General features: G+C 30.9%; 3 protein-coding genes across 3 annotated transcripts; 2 read left to right on the plus strand and 1 right to left on the minus strand.

Moving 5' to 3' along the window:
* Positions 1–17: 17 nt before the first annotated feature.
* Positions 18–1,151, plus strand: LOC135140009 (brachyurin-like). The gene is made up of 3 exons (XM_064070386.1): positions 18–215; positions 263–459; positions 510–1,151. Exons 1-3 carry the CDS (start codon positions 159–161, stop codon positions 1,075–1,077), a joined length of 822 nt encoding a protein of 273 aa, XP_063926456.1. The 5' UTR covers positions 18–158; the 3' UTR covers positions 1,078–1,151.
* Positions 1,152–1,358: 207 nt separating this feature from the next.
* Positions 1,359–2,385, plus strand: LOC135139988 (brachyurin-like). Its single transcript, XM_064070366.1, has 3 exons — positions 1,359–1,468; positions 1,516–1,709; positions 1,752–2,385. Exons 1-3 carry the CDS (start codon positions 1,391–1,393, stop codon positions 2,317–2,319), a joined length of 840 nt encoding a protein of 279 aa, XP_063926436.1. The 5' UTR covers positions 1,359–1,390; the 3' UTR covers positions 2,320–2,385.
* Positions 2,386–3,301: 916 nt separating this feature from the next.
* LOC135135671 (uncharacterized) lies at positions 3,302–9,413 on the minus strand. Its single transcript, XM_064064809.1, has 4 exons — positions 9,263–9,413; positions 5,269–6,537; positions 5,059–5,133; positions 3,302–3,438 (listed from the first exon to the last, which is right to left on the minus strand). The coding sequence occupies exons 1-4, from the start codon at positions 9,411–9,413 to the stop codon at positions 3,302–3,304; spliced, it is 1,632 nt and encodes a 543-aa protein (XP_063920879.1).
* Positions 9,414–18,719: the final 9,306 nt, after the last annotated feature.

An 18,719-nucleotide genomic window follows, 5' to 3' on the forward strand; every position in this document is an offset into this window, starting at 1 on the left:
GCTTGATTTTATTAAGTGTCCTTTTCATCAGAAGTTAGTTTCATAAAAATTATAATGGATGAATTATAAGATACAGGTTATCTATTCACTGCAAGATAACAACTGACACTATAAAGGGCAAAACTTGATTGAGGACCACCGAACTATCTGATCAAACCATGAAAACTATTATTTTTGTGTTAACTTTGGCCTGTTTGACTCTTGCAGCCCCAGAGGTAAACACCACGGTAGTACTTGTTAGTTCTTCTACTCTTTATTTTAGTCTCGCAGATTACACCTTCGTCGAAACTTCAAACGAACCCATTCATCACCAAGAGTAGTAGGAGGAACCATTGCAGAACCTCATTCCATACCGTACCAAGTTTTTCTAGAATTTTACACAGAAACGTTCGGACAGTACTGCGGTGGTTCCGTCATTTCACAAAACTATGTTCTAACATCTGCATCGTGCGCCAATGGGTAAGTTCTGAAAACGTATCGCACAGAAAATTTCGTAACTTTCATTGTAGTACCCTCGAGGTGTTGGTAACTCTCGGTGCTCACAATATCTTCATCACAGAACCCACTCAAATCAACGTCTACAGCACAGATATTATAGTTCATGATCATTTTGGCGAAGATTATGGCTGGTTTAACGACATTGCTCTTGTTAAACTACCGAAAACTATCGAGTATAATGATGTTATCCAGCCAGTTGCACTACCAAAAAGGGCTGATGCCGATATTGTGTATATCGGAGCGGTGGGACGAATTGCTGGATGGGGCGCAGATGATGGTTTCGGGGGAAAAATATTCGATCTTTTAAGATATGTTGATACTTCAGTTATAAGTAATCTGGATGAAGATTGTCGGGAATATATACCACCGGGAAGTATGTTTTGCACTTCTGGAGAGTATAATGATACGTATGTGGGTCCTTGTAATGGAGATGAAGGCAGTGGTTTCGTCTCGGATGGTGTTCTTATTGGAATAGTTTCCTTTAATCTTTATTGTTTGGAAGATTTTCCTGGATTTCATACTAGGGTTGCCAGTTTCTTGGATTGGATTGCTGATAACAGTGATGTTGTAATAGAATAACAAAATTGTTTAGACAGGTCATCATTTGTTGATCCTGAAGTGTAATAAATAAACAATTCAATTTTAAAAACGAGTTTAGGTTATTTTTTAATATTTGAATCTCCTATAAACACTTGATAGATATTATAACTTTTCAAAAACCTCCAGTTGAAAGTATTTTAACTATTACATCACCCAAGTTTTGTTTTCTCGTCAAGTGTATAACAAAATTAACTTTATATAAAATTTAACGTTTGAATTACAAGATAATCGAGATTAACCACTTACTAGAAGATAACAACTGAGAATATAAACAGAAAAAAAATTAAGTGCAATGGAAACGTCTTACGAAACCATGAAGACTATTATCTTTGTTTTGACTTTAATCTGTTTGACTTTTGCAGCCCCAGAGGTAAATTTTGCGGTGGTATCTATAACTCCTTTAGTTTTATATTTTAGTTTCCTGTATTGGTTTCCCGTAGAAAAACCAACTTGAATCCTTCACCAAGAACTGTGGGAGGAAACATTGCAGAACCTCACTCCATACCATATCAAGCTCTTCTTGAATTTTATACAGAAACTTACGGATGGTACTGTGGCGGTTCCGTCATTTCACAACACTATGTTTTAACGTCTGCAACTTGTGCTAATAAGTAAGTACCCAGAAAATATGAAGATTTGATAACTTTTTATAGTACTCTTGAGGTGTTGGTAACTCTTGGTGCTCATAATGCCTTCATCACAGAAACTACCCAAATCAACGTCTACAGCACAGATATTATAGTTCATGAACATTTTGGCGAAATTTATGGATGGCTTAACGACATTGCTGTAGTTAAGCTCCCGAGAACCATCGATTACACTGACGCTATTCAGCCAGTTACACTACCAAAAAGAGCTGATATTGATACAGTGTATTTGGGGGTGGTGGGACGGATTGCTGGATGGGGTTCAGATGATGGTTTTGACGACCGAATATTCGACCTTTTACGATATATTGATACCACTGTTATAAGTAGTCTGGATGAAGATTGTCGGGAATATATACCACCAGGAAGCATGTTTTGTACTTCTGGAGAGTTTAATGATATGTATGTAGGTCCTTGTAATGGTGATAATGGTAGTGGTTTCGTGTCGGATGGTGTTCTTATCGGAATAGTTTCCTTTAATATCTATTGTTTGGAAGGTTATCCTGGATTTCATACCAGGGTTGTGAATTTTTTAGACTGGATAGGTGACAATACTGATGTCATAATAAATTAATGTTAAATACAAAAGGGAATATGTAAAGTATGAAATGTAAACATAAAATAAACGAAAAATCTATTACCCTTGTGTTATTTCTCTCAGAAAAAGTATTTGTAACACCCTCAGAGTGACCTTTGGTACTTGATGAACCGAGGCATTGAATTAAGGTATTTTAACTTCTAACTCTATTAAATTAGTAACACTAATAACGAATGTGCCGAAGATTTTGGCCCATTTGATTATGGATGGGGTTCAAATTGGGATTGTGTCGTTCGGAATCAATTATTGTTTGCCAGGATATGCTTCAGCGTTTACAAGAGTGACGAGCTTTTTGGACTGGATTGCTGACAATACTGATGTTAATTTTTTATTGTAATTAATAGTATTAGGAGGCAAAAAAGTGTAAATGAAGTTAACTTCAAATGAACATATAAAAAACGACGAGAGATTCGGTACAATTTTTATTTCGATTCCTTTACATTTTTTTTTACATTGTGACTGCTTTTATCTACATTGTTTTTCTAAAAAACTGGATTTGTTTCATTGTAGTTCAAAGTCTAATAAGTATTAATAACATGAGATCAACTTTGAATTACTGTGGTTTAGGCGTACTGATTTGATAGCCGCCCTTGTTTGTAAATTTTTTCCTTACGTGGAAATACTATCAAAGCAAGCAAAACGTGTAATTTCGTATTTAACTGAGTTTTTATAAAAGGCAGTATAATACTTGAATTAAACATTACAAGGAACTAGATCAAACCAAACACAAACAGGTTACACACACCCGTGGCTCCAATTTTTTTTAAACATGTCACTTTAAAAAATTATAACTGCTAACATTTTTAATCAATCTTAAACAGTTTTTATGAATGCGGCCTTCATTGTCAGAAATACACACATGTATTAATTTTTTAAAGCTGTCTAATCTGAACTGAGCCAGTGATGCTTAGTTCGGTCACATGAAATTTTGGTTTGATTTTGCAGGCTTGGTTCTGTTTCAAGGAGAAAGGTGGGTCATTTTTGCGTCTACTTTGACGAATTTAAAGTCATATTTCTCTATTAGAAGAAACGTGTGACCTCTGTGAGACAAAATCGGCAGTAATTCAGTAAATTTACTAGACTGGAATTCTCCAGCTAAAAAAATGGCGGATTAACTCTTCGTTACGCTCTTAATAATCAACTGGTGACTCTAGAAAAATAGTAAAAAAATCCTTCTCACATTTCGATGGAATTATAATGATTTTAAAATTTGTTCTTTTGCTACGTTTAACAACTAACCAACACATTCATTTTCACAATAACTAGTAATAAAACTTTTAGTTAATATTTCTCTCACCCATGACCATGTTTATTTACCATTTCGCTTACAACGTCCAAAAATTTGGTTACTACTATACAGGCCCCCCCAGAACACAATACATTTTTAATGCTTTTAGCCTGGTTTTCAAGGTAACTTGTGAAAAGTTAAAATTTTTGAAGATTTTGCTCGGTTTTTCGAAGTCACCCTTTTTTAAAAAAGTCAAAATTTTAAGAAATATATCCTGCTTTATCAAACGTGAATACGGTTTCGTACAAACAAATTCCCCTTTTAAAACCACTTGAATTTTAAAGCTTTTGAGAATACTTTGCTTTTTTAATCATTTTGTCCTGTTTTTCAAGGTAACTTTTTAATAAAGTTAAATTTTTGAGAAATTTACTCTGTTTTTCCAAACGTACCCTTTTAAAAAAGTCAACATTTCAATAATAATAATAATAATAATAATAATAAGTATTTATTAACCCAGCAAACATTTAATGTTTAATATACGGTATATATCAGGGTAATATATATATATATATATCATATAAATTCCAATACAAAATAAAAATAAAAATAAAAATAAAAATAGAAACTTTCTCTAAAGTCTAGCTAATGTAACAAAGCTGTTCTAGCATTTTCTATAAATTCAGATATATTTACGAAAATATCAACAAACTGTTGCACGTTATTATACAATCTGACCATATTTACCAATGGAGAGTGCATATGTTGGTTAGTGGATGGTGTATTGAAAGTAAATGTAACTGAAGAGCGGGTACCATATTTAGGAACATTAAAATTAATTTGACTCAACAATTCAGTAGAATCAACAGTACTATGGATTAACTTATACAAGAATAGTACACTACAAAAATTTCGCCTAGAACACAATGTAGTTTCATTAAATTCTCTCAATAATATTTCATGTGGAAATTGTTTCTGTGGATAAGTACTATATTTGACAAAATACAATCTCTTAAGAAATCTTCTTTGAACCCGCTCTATGTCACTAATATGTACATTATAAAAAGGGGACCACACCACGCAACAATATTCTAACTTGCTTCTCACTAACGATGTGTACAACAATTTTAAACAATTTACATTTTTAAATTGAGACGTGTTACGTGTAATAAAACCTAACATTTTAATAGCTGAATTAACAACATAATTTACGTGAGGTACAAACGAGAGCGTGCAATCCATAACAACACCAAGATCCATTAACTGCATACATCTTTCAAGTTCAACATTATTAATATGGTACCTGTATCTAATACTTTCCGATTTTCTACTAAAAGTTATTATTTTGCACTTTTTGTTGTTTACTTTTAAATAATTATTACTACACCAGAGTAGAAATACATCTAAATTATTTTGTAAATACTCACAATCATTTTTGTTTGTAATTATCTTCACAATTTTTAGGTCATCCGCATACAGAAAGAGCTTACACTTCAACACTTTGACGATATCATTAACAAACATTAGAAATAGCAAAGGCCCCAAATTCGACCCTTGTGTCACACCTGAAGAGACTTGATATAATTGCGATCTAGTGCCTACATAATCTACATACTGAAATCTGTGACGTATTAATGAACAGAATAACTTAATTATATTATCACATAATCCATATTGTTTTAGTTTGTTAATTAACATACAGTGATCTACTCGATCAAACGCCTTACTTAGATCGGTATATATAACATCCACCTGTTTTTTATTGTCAAGAGCATTCGAAACATACTGCACAAATTCACATAGGTTGGTCACCGTTGATCGACCTTTTACAAATCCATGCTGCTGCTGTGCTATCATCCCCGATACATGACTAAATATAACTTTAGCTATCACTCCCTCAAACAATTTAGCAAAGTTGTTCAGCAAATTTATGGGTCTATAATTGCTTACATCATTCTTAGATCCTGATTTGAAAACTGAACATACCCTCGAAAATTTCCATTTTTTGGGAAAATGCGCCGTATTTATTATTAAATTAAAAATATATAATAGAGGTCGTACGAAACAGGGTAAACAATCCCGCACCAGGAAGGATGGTATGTTATCGGGTCCCATAGTATGCGTATTTTTTAGTTTTCTTCCAACAGCGTAGATATCGTCGCAGGTGATTTTGAAATTATGTAGCACATTTTGAGCATTACTAAATATATCACAGTTGGTTTTATCACAGTTAATTAGAACACAATTGGACGTTTTCATTTTACAAATATCACAGAAAGTCCATTCATCACAATTTACATCACAGACACATTTGCTATCACGATGGTAAACATTCCTGAAATGTCTAGCAAATCCATTCACTATATCTTCAGCTGATATTAAAGACTCATCTTCATATGTCATATTTCCTGGAATTCTACTAGCATTTCTTTTATTATCAATAAACTTCCATAAATTTTTAGGATCTGTTTGTATGGTGTCTTCTGCAACCTTTAAAAATTTCTGATATTCTTCACGTGTTTTTTTTCTAATAATTTTCCTAAGATTGGAGACTTTATCTTTGTATAGGGCAAATTTGAATTTCTTATATAATTTTAAATAACGTTGTTTTTCTCTAATACAAACAATAATATCTCTCGTAAACCATATTGGAAATTTAGAAGTTGTAATGGGACATTTGGGAACGTAATTATCAAAAAGTTGGTATATTTTATCATAGAACCCATCCACAGCAATTTCTACATCTCGTATTTTTTCAAGATAACTCCAGTCCAGAGAACAAAAAGCGTTATACAACTCTTGAAAATTAGCCTTACGAAAATTGTATTTAGTACAGCTCTGATTTCCTAATAGTTTTACTTTGGATTCAGTTTCTATCAAAATTTCTATTAACAAGCTTGGATGATGGACATCTTCAGGGACAAGTGAGCTTTCCGCTGAAGATACTATGCAGGATACATTCTCTGACACTAACACAAGATCAAGCAGGCGACCATTATCATTTAGTATTTGATTTTTTTGACTCAAATTATTGAATGTGACAAAAGATTGAGCTACACTAAAGAGACTTGTATATGTTCGATTAAGGTAACAGCATTCAAGGAAAATACACCGTTTTTCCAAGCAAGAATACGGTTTCGTCCAAAATGAAGATAAAATTTATTTAAAAGAATTATGTGAGTTGGAAAATTTGGTGTATACCGAAACGGTATACACTCTAGAAAATGACCAAGTCTTTAAAGTCATTTAAAAAATATAGGAGTACATATACATATTTCAAGTATAAATTCCTTCAGTTAATGAAACTATGAAAATGTATGAAAATGTGTAGCATACAGCATACCTTAGGTGAATCACAGACGATTAATTAGTTTTATTATTTGATCGATAAGCCCACATTTAAAACCGAAAACTTATTGTGTTAAATGTAAAACAAACACAGGTAACAAAAATATAATTGTTAAAGAAGATAAAAATGGTAAAAAATATTACTCATCAGTATGTCTTGCATGCGGTAAAAAGAAAAGTACATATAAAAAAATCGGCCTGAGGAGCCGTAGTCCCTTTCAGGGACGCTCATGAATTAGAATCAAATAAATGGATTATTGCAAAATATGCAAAACGAAAACTAAATCCACTGGAGAACCAGAATTCGCGCGAAGCGCTCATGACCGAAGGGAATTTATTGTAAAATATAAACGCTGGAGAAGAATATCAACTTACAGAAATTGTCAATCAGTGAAAAATAATTTTTCAAAATCACCTGAAGATATTTTAATTATTGAATTATTCAAACCTGCTAGGAAAAACTATGAAACACGAGTATTCCAACACAAAGGTATTGATGATACTTGAAGATACAAGAACAAAAGAGGCAAAGCCGAAGACGAATGATTTTAATAAATTTAAAAAGATTAACAAGGGATTTATCTATATTCTAGTTGCTGAAGACACCTTTTCTAAATTTGTATGGGTAGAACCTTTAAAAACTAAATCAGGATTAGAAGTAGCTAATGCATTTGTAAAAATCATACAACAAGCGATTAAAGATAAACACAATCCGCCGAAAAATTTACATGCTGATAAAGGAAAAGAGTTTTATAATAAAGATATGTGGATCGTTTTAAATAAATACAATATCAATCTTTATAGTACAGGAACAAAAAATAAAGCTTTCTTTGTTGAGAGGTTCAACCGTACTTTAGGAAATAAATTCAAGCCAATATTATATGACAGTTTTGATTGGATTTCACCACTTCCAAAAATTATAAAATCTTATAACAATTCTTATCATACTACTATTAAAATGAAACCAAAAGATGTAAATAAAGGAAATGAAAGAAAATTATTAGAAACCGTATATAGGGTAAATGTGTACAAGAGTACGCACTTAGTGTAAAACTGTCAACAACTTTTTAATTTTTTTGGATAGACAAATTTTATGATATTGGTTCGTTATATACATATTTAGAGATCAGATATATTTAATTGTACGCCCCAACACCACTATATTTTAAGAGTAATTTCAATTTTTGTCAAGATGTGTAAATGCGCACTGTTAGACAGTTCATTGCACAAGAGTGCGCATTTGAACGCTTATGAGTACGCATTACATTTTATGAAAAAATATTTGTTTCTAAGGTGAAAATAAATGGGAATAAGTGACTACAGACTACACATAAAACGGGAGACCTATTTCTTCGTACTCTAGGGGTCTTGAAAAGACGAGAAAACGTAAAAATAGAAAGTCGGTCGACGGACTCGATTACAACACGCTCAGGAAGTAAAAATAAAAAAAAAAATCACCATAACCACCACCCCACAACTCGAGAAGCAGTACAAAGTAGTAGAGTTAAATAATTCATTACCGTATGATATGTATCTCCAAGACTATTAGACTACATATTGCAAGCAATGCGCACGCTTATACAATACCTCGCTGCGCACTCTTGTACATTTGTACATAACCTAATGTTTTCAAAGTTAAAAGCTTTTGATGGACAGAAAGTGTAAAACTGTTAGTGTATAACGACACCTTAAAAGTTACAACTAATGAAAATTATTACTGTAAAATAAAAGAACTGGTACGTACCTTACAAAAAACTAAAACTATGAGCGGTAAAAATTACATCCACACAACGTGTGAACATAAAATCGTCAGTACGACCAAACTATAAACTATATTCAGGTCACTTTTGCACCTTTATCTCAGGTTTAACATTAAATTCTGAATGGTATAACTTCATCTTACCCAGATGGCACTAATAAGCAGAAATCATCAGTGCGTACTCTTATACATATGCGCACTCTTGTACACATTTACCCTATGATTACATTAACAAATAAAAAACCAAAATTTGAAGTTGGCGATAGAGTTAAATTATCAAATATGGTTGACGTATATCGTAACAAATTAAAAACAAATTGGACAGAACAAATATTTACAGTTGTAGAAAAACGTGTATATAATGTTTGGATTTATTTTGTTTCTGATCTTAATGATGAAAAAATTAAAGAGGGTATATACGAAGCAGAAATGCAACTAACATTATTATAAGAATTATTGAAATGATACAAATAAAAATAAACATAATTTTTTTCTTTTCTTTTTTTAATTCAACAATCTTTAAGTTTGCCTTGATTAATAAATTCGCTGTATTCATTTATTAACTAGAGAAAGAGTGTTTGCTAAACTTCTTTTTGCTCGTTCTTTATTGTTATACATAATAACAGGATGTTTATTCAGTAATGCGTTTATTTTTTCTTCATCATAACTATTTACATCTTTTAATTCTTGTTCCAATACATTAATTTTGTTATCTTTATGCTCGATTTCTTCGTCCATCTTTTCTATTGTTTCAATTGCAGCATTTCCTAATTCTTTTAAAATTCTGTTTTCCATATACAGTTGATTAGATGCTTTAACTTTATTGCCAACAGATAAATTATTAAACTCAATGCAGTCTTTTTTTATTCTATTTTGAATAATTTTTACCTGTTTTTTGTCTGTAACATCGATTAGTGCCGTTATTTATTAGATAGGGAATTTATAGTCTTATTAAAATTTTTATCAAATTCTTCTTCAGCTTCTTTTGTACTGCCAGCTTTCAGGGACGCTTTGTAATCTGATTGGGATGTGTTTGATTTGTGTTTAGATTTAATTTGTTTCTGTTTTTTGTTATATTGTTTTATATTGTTTTATATTGTTTGATTTTTTGTTATGTTTAATTAATGTTTCACCAGTGAGAAATTTTATTTGATTCCTAATTGTATTTTCAATTCAATACAGAAAGATCAACTTCTTAAAATGAGTCTTGAGGAAATTGTAAAACTTACTAAAGGGGATTTAAAAAAACTGGGTGAGATAATTGAACAAACGAATAAAGATATCCCGTCCTCGAGTTCACCTTTGGCCCACGAAGCTTTGCAGAGTTCAGCGAAGTCTCACAATGAATCGTCATTGATGAATAAATATTTTTTAACACCAACATCAGATAATGAAATTGTACTAAATAAACTAAATTTGAAAAAATTAAAAACCATTGCAAGACGGCAAGGTTTAAAGAACTACTCAAAATATAACTCAAAAATTAAATCAGATCTTATAAAATTAATTTTAAAAGAAGAACTCAATGCTGGAGATTGCCATAATAAATTACGCAGGATTAGTATTAAAAAATTAAAATCAATTGCTAGCAAACCAAACTTAAACATAAAGAGAAATAGTAAAAAAATAGATCTATTGAATCAAATTTCAGATAATGTAAACAATGATAACATAAACATTCTTCTCAACGAAATCAAATCACCTAGTTTAAAAGAATTATTGAAAGAAGAACCGAAGACAAATCTGGATCAAACGTTAAAAGAACTAAGAAAAATTGCTAAAGAAAAAAATATTAAAGGTTACTCAAAAATGAAAAAGGCAGAATTATTACAAAAAATTGGTGAGCAATCTTTTGCATTCGAAGATACTTATTTTACAGAGTTTTCAAAAAAACCTAAAATTAAAATAATAGAAACAAAAGCTGAATACAGCAAAAAATGGAAGAAACATAAAGTTTACTATAAAGTTATATTATTGAAAGAGGAAGAATCATCCGAGTCAGATCTTTCAGACATAATTATGAAAAAAATTACTGTCATTAGAGAGGGTTTAAATGAAATGATTGAAATAGTAAAAGAGAAAACAAATTTCAAAGAAGGAGATTTATTAAATATAGTAGTTAATCGCAATGATCTTTGCTCCCCTATTTCCACAGGGTTATCAAGAACTTCTGAAATTGATAATTTATTAAACAAAATTCAAAGTATCTTAACTTCAAATCAAGATTTAGATATATACGGTTGTACATTTCATGCAGAAGTTGTTAATATGCCTATAGGTGCTACTAACGCTAAAAGATTGTTAAATATAACAGAAGACTCACGAATAAAGAAAAGTATAACACAAATTAAAAATAAAGATAGATTATGTTGTCTAAGAGCTGTTATTGTTGGATTAACTTATCATACAAACATTATACTAGGCAAAGAATATAATGATAATGAATTAAAATATATAAGAATGGGGAGAAATTTACAATTAACTTTAGCCCAAGAGCTATGTAATCAGCTTGGAGTATATAATAAAAATTATTTTACCTTAGATGATATTGCAAATATAGAAAAAGTAGGTATTAAATATTCATATAAAAGTCATAGCAGCGGAATGCTTTAATTCCATAATATATTCGGGGCCTGAAAAAGATATAAAAATATATTTATATAAAAATGGAAATCATTTTGATACAATTGGTAGTATGACAGCTTTCTATGGTCAATCTTATTATTGTAAAAAATGTGATAAACCATATCAAAACAAAGATAAACATAAATGCAAAACAAAGGATAAAATATGCATAATGTGTTTCAAATCTAATCACAAAGAAGACTCTGAATCTTTGATTCATCGTGAGGCTTTGCTGAATTCGGGCGAAACCCTCATGACCAAAGGAAATTCTGCTAAAAGAATATATTGCGAAAAATGCAATAGATACTGTTTTAATCAAGAATGTTTAGAAAATCATTCTGAGGTTTGTGAAAGATTTCATAAATGCTTAAAGTGTAATAAAATACTCAAAAGAGGTGATAAAATGCTTGACGAAGGTAAAAAAATGATTGAAGAAGGAAATAGATTAATTTGTACAAAACCGAAAATGATCCAAAAATGTAATAAAATTATTGAAAGAGGTAATAAAATGATAAAAAAAAAGTAACAAAATGATAGAAGAGGGTAGTAAAGAACACAAATGTGGCTGGGAAAAATGTAGAAATTGTTATAAAGAGGTTGAAATACGTAAACATAAATGTTACATGCAATGAAACAAAAATAAAAGACGGTGGTGAAGAATACAAAGTAGAAGGATGCCTAAACTGTAGTAAAATAGGTTGTACCGTAACTTTTCCTGATAAAACAAACATAAGAGTAAAATCTCACATTTATCAATGTAAATAATGTAAAAATATTGTGTTAAAATACCAAGAAAGAACGAAAACGGTTATCAATGTCTTAATTGCGGATGTTCATTTAATACAACTAAATGCTCTTACACACAAAAATATTTATTCTTTGATTATGAGGCGATGCAAGAAACGGGCAAACACGTACCTAATTTAGTTATAGCTCACGATTTTTACGGTAATGTTGATTCTTTTAAGACTAACAAAGATTTCTGTAAATGGTTAGTTTCTAGAGTGCACATTATGGCAAAGGTTATGATTCTTACTTTATTCTAAAATATTGCGTTGAAAACGGTATTAAGGCTGGCGTCTGGTTCGGTTTAGCCCTATACTAAATACATTGAAAACATCGTCGCGGTTTCCGGAGTTGCATTTTAAAAATATGAGATATATCGCTTTAAAAAAATTATATTTCGAATTAACAAACTTCAGTCCAGGGGACCTCCATATTTATATTCATATCTAGTATGCAGTTTTTACAAAAAAAATTATAAAGTTGAACAACTTTTACATCACATTTTAACCGGCACATTGATGCATTTTTTGACGAAGTGCTGAAGTTTTTTGCATTCTGAGTAGGAGATCCCCTGGGGAAAAGTGTCAGCTTTCTTTTGATACCATTTATAATATTAAAAAATCCACGACTGAGGTAAATAACTCGCGAAAAGTCAAAATCTATTGAAACGAGAAATCGGCATTAAACGAGCTGTAATGCGGTAGCAGAATGCAGGTTTACTTAGATTCTGACTTGGTTGGAGATTTCAGTATTTTAAAAATGCAATTCCGGAAACTACGACGATGTTTTCAATGTATTTAGTATTGGGCGAAACCGAACCAGACGCCACCCTTAAACCTTTCTGCATATATAATGGATCTAAAATAATGTTAATGGAAATAAAATCAATTAATTTTTTGTACGACCATTGCTTTTTCGATCATTTACCGTATAGGTTTCCATAGCAGTAAGTTCAGTTTACGGGTTGCTACGACTAACAACTAAAAGGCGAACGGTAAGTAAATTACTTACTGTTCAGCTGAACGGTAAGTAATCATGCATTCAAGATTTTTTTTATTTTAAATTCCATGCGTGTTCGACTTCGACATTTTCGCTTTCAGAATCACTCATGATTGATGTTTTAAGCAAATAAATCACTCACTAATAGTCGCGGAAAGAAAATTAACTTGAAATCAAGCCAGATCAAATCTAAATCGACAGCTGTCAAAATGGAAACTGATTTTTAAAATTGTTGTTTATATTAATCGAAAGCATAGTAACACATTTTAAATTAAAAAACGACCGTGTTGATGTTTGATATAAATTCTTTCAATTTATGAATTTGATAAAAAGACGCAAATCTTTTGATGGTCGTACAAAAAATAGTATAAGCATCATGAACGTTAAGGAGGTTTACTGGTCTCAGACAAATTGGAGACGTCGCTTCGCTCCGTCTCCAAACTTTTGCCTTCGACCAGTAAACACTCCTTACCGTTCTTAATACTTAATATACTATAAGAATTATTGATAGTAGTAATTTTGTTCAAGGACCTTTAAAAAACTTCCCCAAAACATTCGGTCTAAACGAACTTAAAAAAGGTTATTTTCCACATTTTTTCAATACAACAGAAAATCAGAACTATATTGGAAAAATACCAAATACAAAATACTATGGTGTTAATTCTATGAAAATAAAAGATTGGCAAGAGTTTTTGGAATGGCATAAACAAAAAAGAAAAGAAAATTATTTATTTGATTTTAAAAATGAACTTTATGATTATTGTAATTTTGATGTGGATATATTAAGAAGAGGATGTCTTGAATTAAGAAAACAATTTCTAGAAATAGCTAACATAGATCCTTTTAGATACATTACAATTGCAGGTGTTTATATGGCTATATATAGATCAAAATATATTAAGAAAGATACAATTGCAGTTGTTGATAATCTAAAAAAAGATCAATATTCTCAACAATCAATTTCTTGGTTGAAGATTTTTCATAATCCAAATATAAAACATGCATTAAACGATGGTGAAATAAGAATATGTGGATCAAAAGTTGCTGGCTTTGATCAAAAAACTAATACAGTCTATCAATATCACGGTTGTTTTTGGCATGGTTGTACAAAATGTTATAGTTCAGATTTTATTAATAATAAGAATAAAACAACTATGGAAGATCTTTATGAACAAACAATAGAAAGAAGCGAGCAAATAAAAAAAGCTGGCTATAATTTAATAGAAATGTGGGAATGCAATTGGATTAAATCTAAAGAATATACAGAAGAAATGAAACAAATTAAAAGCAAATATAAAGAAATTGAAGAACTTAATCCTAGAAATGCGTTCTTCGGAGGAAGAACTAATGCTACAAAACTAAAAGTTAATGGAAAGAAAATGAACTGAATATATAGATATTTGTAGTTTATATCCAACAGTACAATGTTATATATGATTATCCAGTTGGACATCCTACTAAAATATTCAAACCTCCTACATATAATTCAAAATGGTATGGTTTAATAAAATGTGCAATTTTACCACCAAGAGGTTTGTATCACCCTGTTTTACCTGTTAAAAATAAAAGGAAATCTGGCGGTGAAAAACTAACATTTCCATTATGTCAATTGTGTGCAAAATTAAATAATCAAAAAGATAAATGTACTCATACGGAATCTCAAAGAATTGTCAGAGGAACCTGGTGTACAAACGAAGTAAAAAAAGCAATTGAAAAAGGATACAAAATAATAACTATTGATGAAGTTTGGCATTTTGAACAAAAATCGAGTTATTTGTTTAAAGGATATGTAAAAGCATTTATGAAAATAAAGTTAGAGACAAGTGAATGGAGAAATGATTTTGAATCAGAAGAAGAATATAGAAAAGCCGTAAAAGAAAATCTAGGTATTGAATTGGGTAAAATAAAAAATAATCCTGGAAAGAGAGCTGTTGCAAAAATCTGCTTAAATTCCTTATGGGGTAAATTTGGTCAAAGACAAAATATAGGCGCAACAGAGTATGTTACAGATATTAAGAGATTTTATGAAATTTTATTAGACGAGAGACTTGATAATTTACATATCAATGAATTAAACGAAAATATGTTACAAATTGATTACAAGTATAAAGGTTGCTATCTAGAAAATGATTTCAATACTAACTAACATATTCATAGCTGCTTTTACAACTGCAAATGCTAGACTAAGATTGTACGAAATGTTAGACATATTAGGAGAAAGCGTCGCATATTATGATACAGATAGCATTGTATATATAGATAATGGTAAAAACACTGTTAAAACAGGTTGTCTATTGGGAGATTGGACCGATGTATTAGGTAAGGGCGTATGGATTGTTGAATGGGTATCAACAGGTCCGAAGAGTTATTGTTATAAGCCTAATATAGTTAAAGTTGTTTCTAAAATAAAAGGATTTACACTAAATTATGAAACGCCTGAAAAGATTAACTCCGATAGTATAAATAATATTTTAGAATACAAAGACAAAAAAATCAGTACACAATATAATCGAATTACAAGAGATACTAAAACTAAAGAACTCAAAAATAAAATAGAAGCAAAGGACTTTGGTTTTGTTTATGACTAAGTACCTAATTCGTATGCTAGGTGAAACAGCTAAGTCTATGCAGGTTAATATCCCTTTTATTAATCGTATTAAAAAATATTTCGGTTCTGTAAATATGGAAGGCAACATAATCATAAATTTGAAAGAGAAAGATGATCCCTACAATATGGTTTTGCAGGTAAAAATGAATGATAGGAAAATTTTGATTTTATCAAATATCAGTCCAAGGGTCTTATTAACACATTAATTGTGTTTTGTTGATATAACGTGTTTTTATGTTTTTGTTGGCTCTGTTTTTGCTGTTTTTTTGTGCTGATAATGGCCATGGCATTACCAGAGAATTTATTCTCCACAGTAAGTCGTACATTTCGGCAAGTAGGTACCTTGAAACAAAGCAGTGCATCGAATTAACAATATTCTGTAGTTGTAGAAATAATAGAAAACTGAACGAAATGCCTGTGTGGGAGAACGTCTGGTCCTCAATGAGACAAGGGGCGAATGGGGTGGCATCATCCCAAGTAGAAATACTTTTAGAGGTTAAGAAAAGAGTAAGACTTATTCTTATTAAATTCCTCAATTGCCCAGGGACAATTGGAAGAAACCGATTTATTAAAATCAAGCATATAGAAAATGTTGGGAATCCAACACTAACCAGCACAAAGCTAGAGTTGCAAAACAGCGAATTTGTTACGTTTGAGTTTCCAACTCCTGATGCCAATGCAGATTTTGTGGAGGCTATTACACATAATAGGTAAAATCCTTATTAACAATTTTTTACAACCCAGTAAACAAGGTGACGTGAATATGACGTCGATTATTAGGCGATAAAGGTCGGTAACGTCATGAGCCCAATACGGTACGTGATAATCACCAATGAGATGACTTAAAATCCACGTCAAATTCACGTCACCTTGTTTACTGAGAAGTGGTTAGAAAGAAAAATATACCAGCTGAAATATTGTATTACATTCTACACGTGTTCTATGTGTGGGAATGGTCATGTAACTTGTATACTATTAAACTGTAATTAATACTATTTTTTTTTTTAATATACCTACCATTGAAAACTGAATTTGGACGTATTCATTTTTGTCCTGAAGTAACCCAACAGAAAAACAGGGTTAAAAGACGAATTTTAAGTGTTTTTAAATGGTAACTTTTCTTGGCCGAAACCGTATTCACGTTTGATAAAACAGGATATATTTCTTAAAATTTTGACTTTTTTAAAAAGGGGTGACTTCGAAAAACCGAGCAAAATCTTCAAAAATTTTAACTTTTCAAAAGTTACCTTAAAAACCAGGCTAAAAGCATTAAAAATGTATTGTGTTCTGGGGGGGCCTGTATAGTAGTTTGGTTGTGTTGTTTCTGAGTAATTTGATAAAATTCCATTTGATCACAATGTTTGCCTGAAGATACAAATCAGTAAGAATCGAGTAAGCAGTTAAAAATGTTTGACATATCAAAAATTATCAGTTTTAAAAACCCTACATTTAAAAAGTTCGCAATTAATTTTAGGTCCCCTGTGTTTTATTCTCGGAGAAATTTAAAGGCATCTGGTGTTTTGTTGGTGGATGAACTTAAAAAAATCTTTTGAGCTTTTAGTGTTTTATTTTTTATGAATTTGAAAAAGTCTTGGGTGCCGCAGTGTATTTTTTTTAATTCGGGAGACTCCCATGGTGTATTTTTTTGGGAGCCCATGGAGGTTTTTTTTTGTAAATTATTTATCAGTCTTCTCTTAACAGGTACTAACTCCAGCCGCCGGCTCTCTATTTTCTTAGAGAATATGTCATTTGCCAAAATCACTTTTACCTTACCAAGTACTTGCCCACCCACCCTCTAATTTCTTATCGGGTATGTTATAATATGGCAAAATCGATCTTATTTTAGCAGCTACTAACCCTGCCCACCCATCCTCTCTTTTCTTAGAGGATAGGTATGTCATTTGCCAAAATCAGTTTTTCTTAAGCAGGTACTACTCCCGCCCACCCGCTCTCTATTTTCTTAGACGGTATGTCATTACAGTTTTTAGTAGCAAATACTGATGACTAACTTTTACAAAAAATAATTGAAATTTAGAAACATTACGAGCTTACTTATATGCACAAGGCGGGAATTTTGAACATTTCATCTAGTGTTTAGTTGAGTATGCTTTAATGTATTTTTCTAAGCTTTGAATAAATTAAAAAAATAAAATGATATTTTCAAGCTACTATTATTTAGTTCTCGAATCAAATTATCAATAGATGTAATGTAATTAACCTTATCTCTAATATACTAACTAAAACAATACAAAAATTGCACAAACCGATTAAAATATTTCATTTTTATTGCATCGGAATTTTTTGTTTTTCTTCCTTTCTTTTCAATTTTTCTTTCCTTTTGTGGAGTCTTTTAGAAATTTCAGATTTCGGTTTTAGTTCTGCGACATCTAATAGTACGAGTTTTTTTAAGATACCACTTGATAATTACTTTAAAACTCACTTTTGAATGAAACTGAATCTTTAATTCATTATGACTGCCTTCTTCCAACATTCTTAACATACTGGTAAAAGGACATATTATTTCATCATGGGCCACTCTATTCAAAACCGTCCACTAAAACTTAAACTTAAACCAGTACAAACTTAAATAATCCTGCTAATGTAATCTGAAGTACCAAATCACGTATTTTTATGTTAAGGAACAATATACGATAAGATCAACTATAAAAGATTGACAGATTTTTATTTCAATCAAAGTGTGAACAAACCACTTAGCTTATTGTTTTTGTTTTGGATATTGCAGCCTTAGAAGCTGCAGTACCAAAGGTACGACAACTCAAATATGCCCCACACGCAAACTAAAACGGACGTTGTGATAAATTGAAGCAGTTTAGAAGTAATGAGTTTTGTAATGTCATTTAAATAACAAAATTTGTATTAACCGGTACTTTGACTAGTTCAGAATTTTGCAAGAAGTAGGTAAAAGTATTTTAATATTGCATCACCCAATTTGTCATTTCGAAACCTTGATTTTATTAAGTGTCCTTTTCATCAGAAGTTAGTTTCATAAAAATTATAATGATATA

The sequence above is a fragment of the Zophobas morio genome, unplaced genomic scaffold, assembly GCF_036711695.1.
Source record: "Zophobas morio isolate AGI-343-1 ecotype UQ-CSIRO unplaced genomic scaffold, CSIRO_AGI_Zmor_V1 ptg000004l, whole genome shotgun sequence".
NCBI lineage: Eukaryota > Metazoa > Arthropoda > Insecta > Coleoptera > Tenebrionidae > Zophobas > Zophobas morio.

Coding starts and splice junctions, on each gene's coding strand:
- LOC135140009 (XM_064070386.1), top strand. CDS start 159: ATGAAAACTATTATTTTTGTGTTAACTTTGGCCTGTTTGACTCTTGCA. Junction 216..262: donor TGACTCTTGCAGCCCCAGAG/GTAAACACCACG, acceptor TCTTTATTTTAG/TCTCGCAGATTACACCTTCG. Junction 460..509: donor TCTGCATCGTGCGCCAATGG/GTAAGTTCTGAA, acceptor CTTTCATTGTAG/TACCCTCGAGGTGTTGGTAA.
- LOC135139988 (XM_064070366.1), top strand. CDS start 1,391: ATGGAAACGTCTTACGAAACCATGAAGACTATTATCTTTGTTTTGACT. Junction 1,469..1,515: donor TGACTTTTGCAGCCCCAGAG/GTAAATTTTGCG, acceptor TTTATATTTTAG/TTTCCTGTATTGGTTTCCCG. Junction 1,710..1,751: donor TCTGCAACTTGTGCTAATAA/GTAAGTACCCAG, acceptor AACTTTTTATAG/TACTCTTGAGGTGTTGGTAA.
- LOC135135671 (XM_064064809.1), bottom strand. CDS start 9,413: ATGGACGAAGAAATCGAGCATAAAGATAACAAAATTAATGTATTGGAA. Junction 5,134..5,268: donor GTTTGATCGAGTAGATCACT/GTATGTTAATTA, acceptor AAGTCTCTTCAG/GTGTGACACAAGGGTCGAAT. Junction 3,439..5,058: donor TATCGTCAAAGTGTTGAAGT/GTAAGCTCTTTC, acceptor CCATTTTTTTAG/CTGGAGAATTCCAGTCTAGT.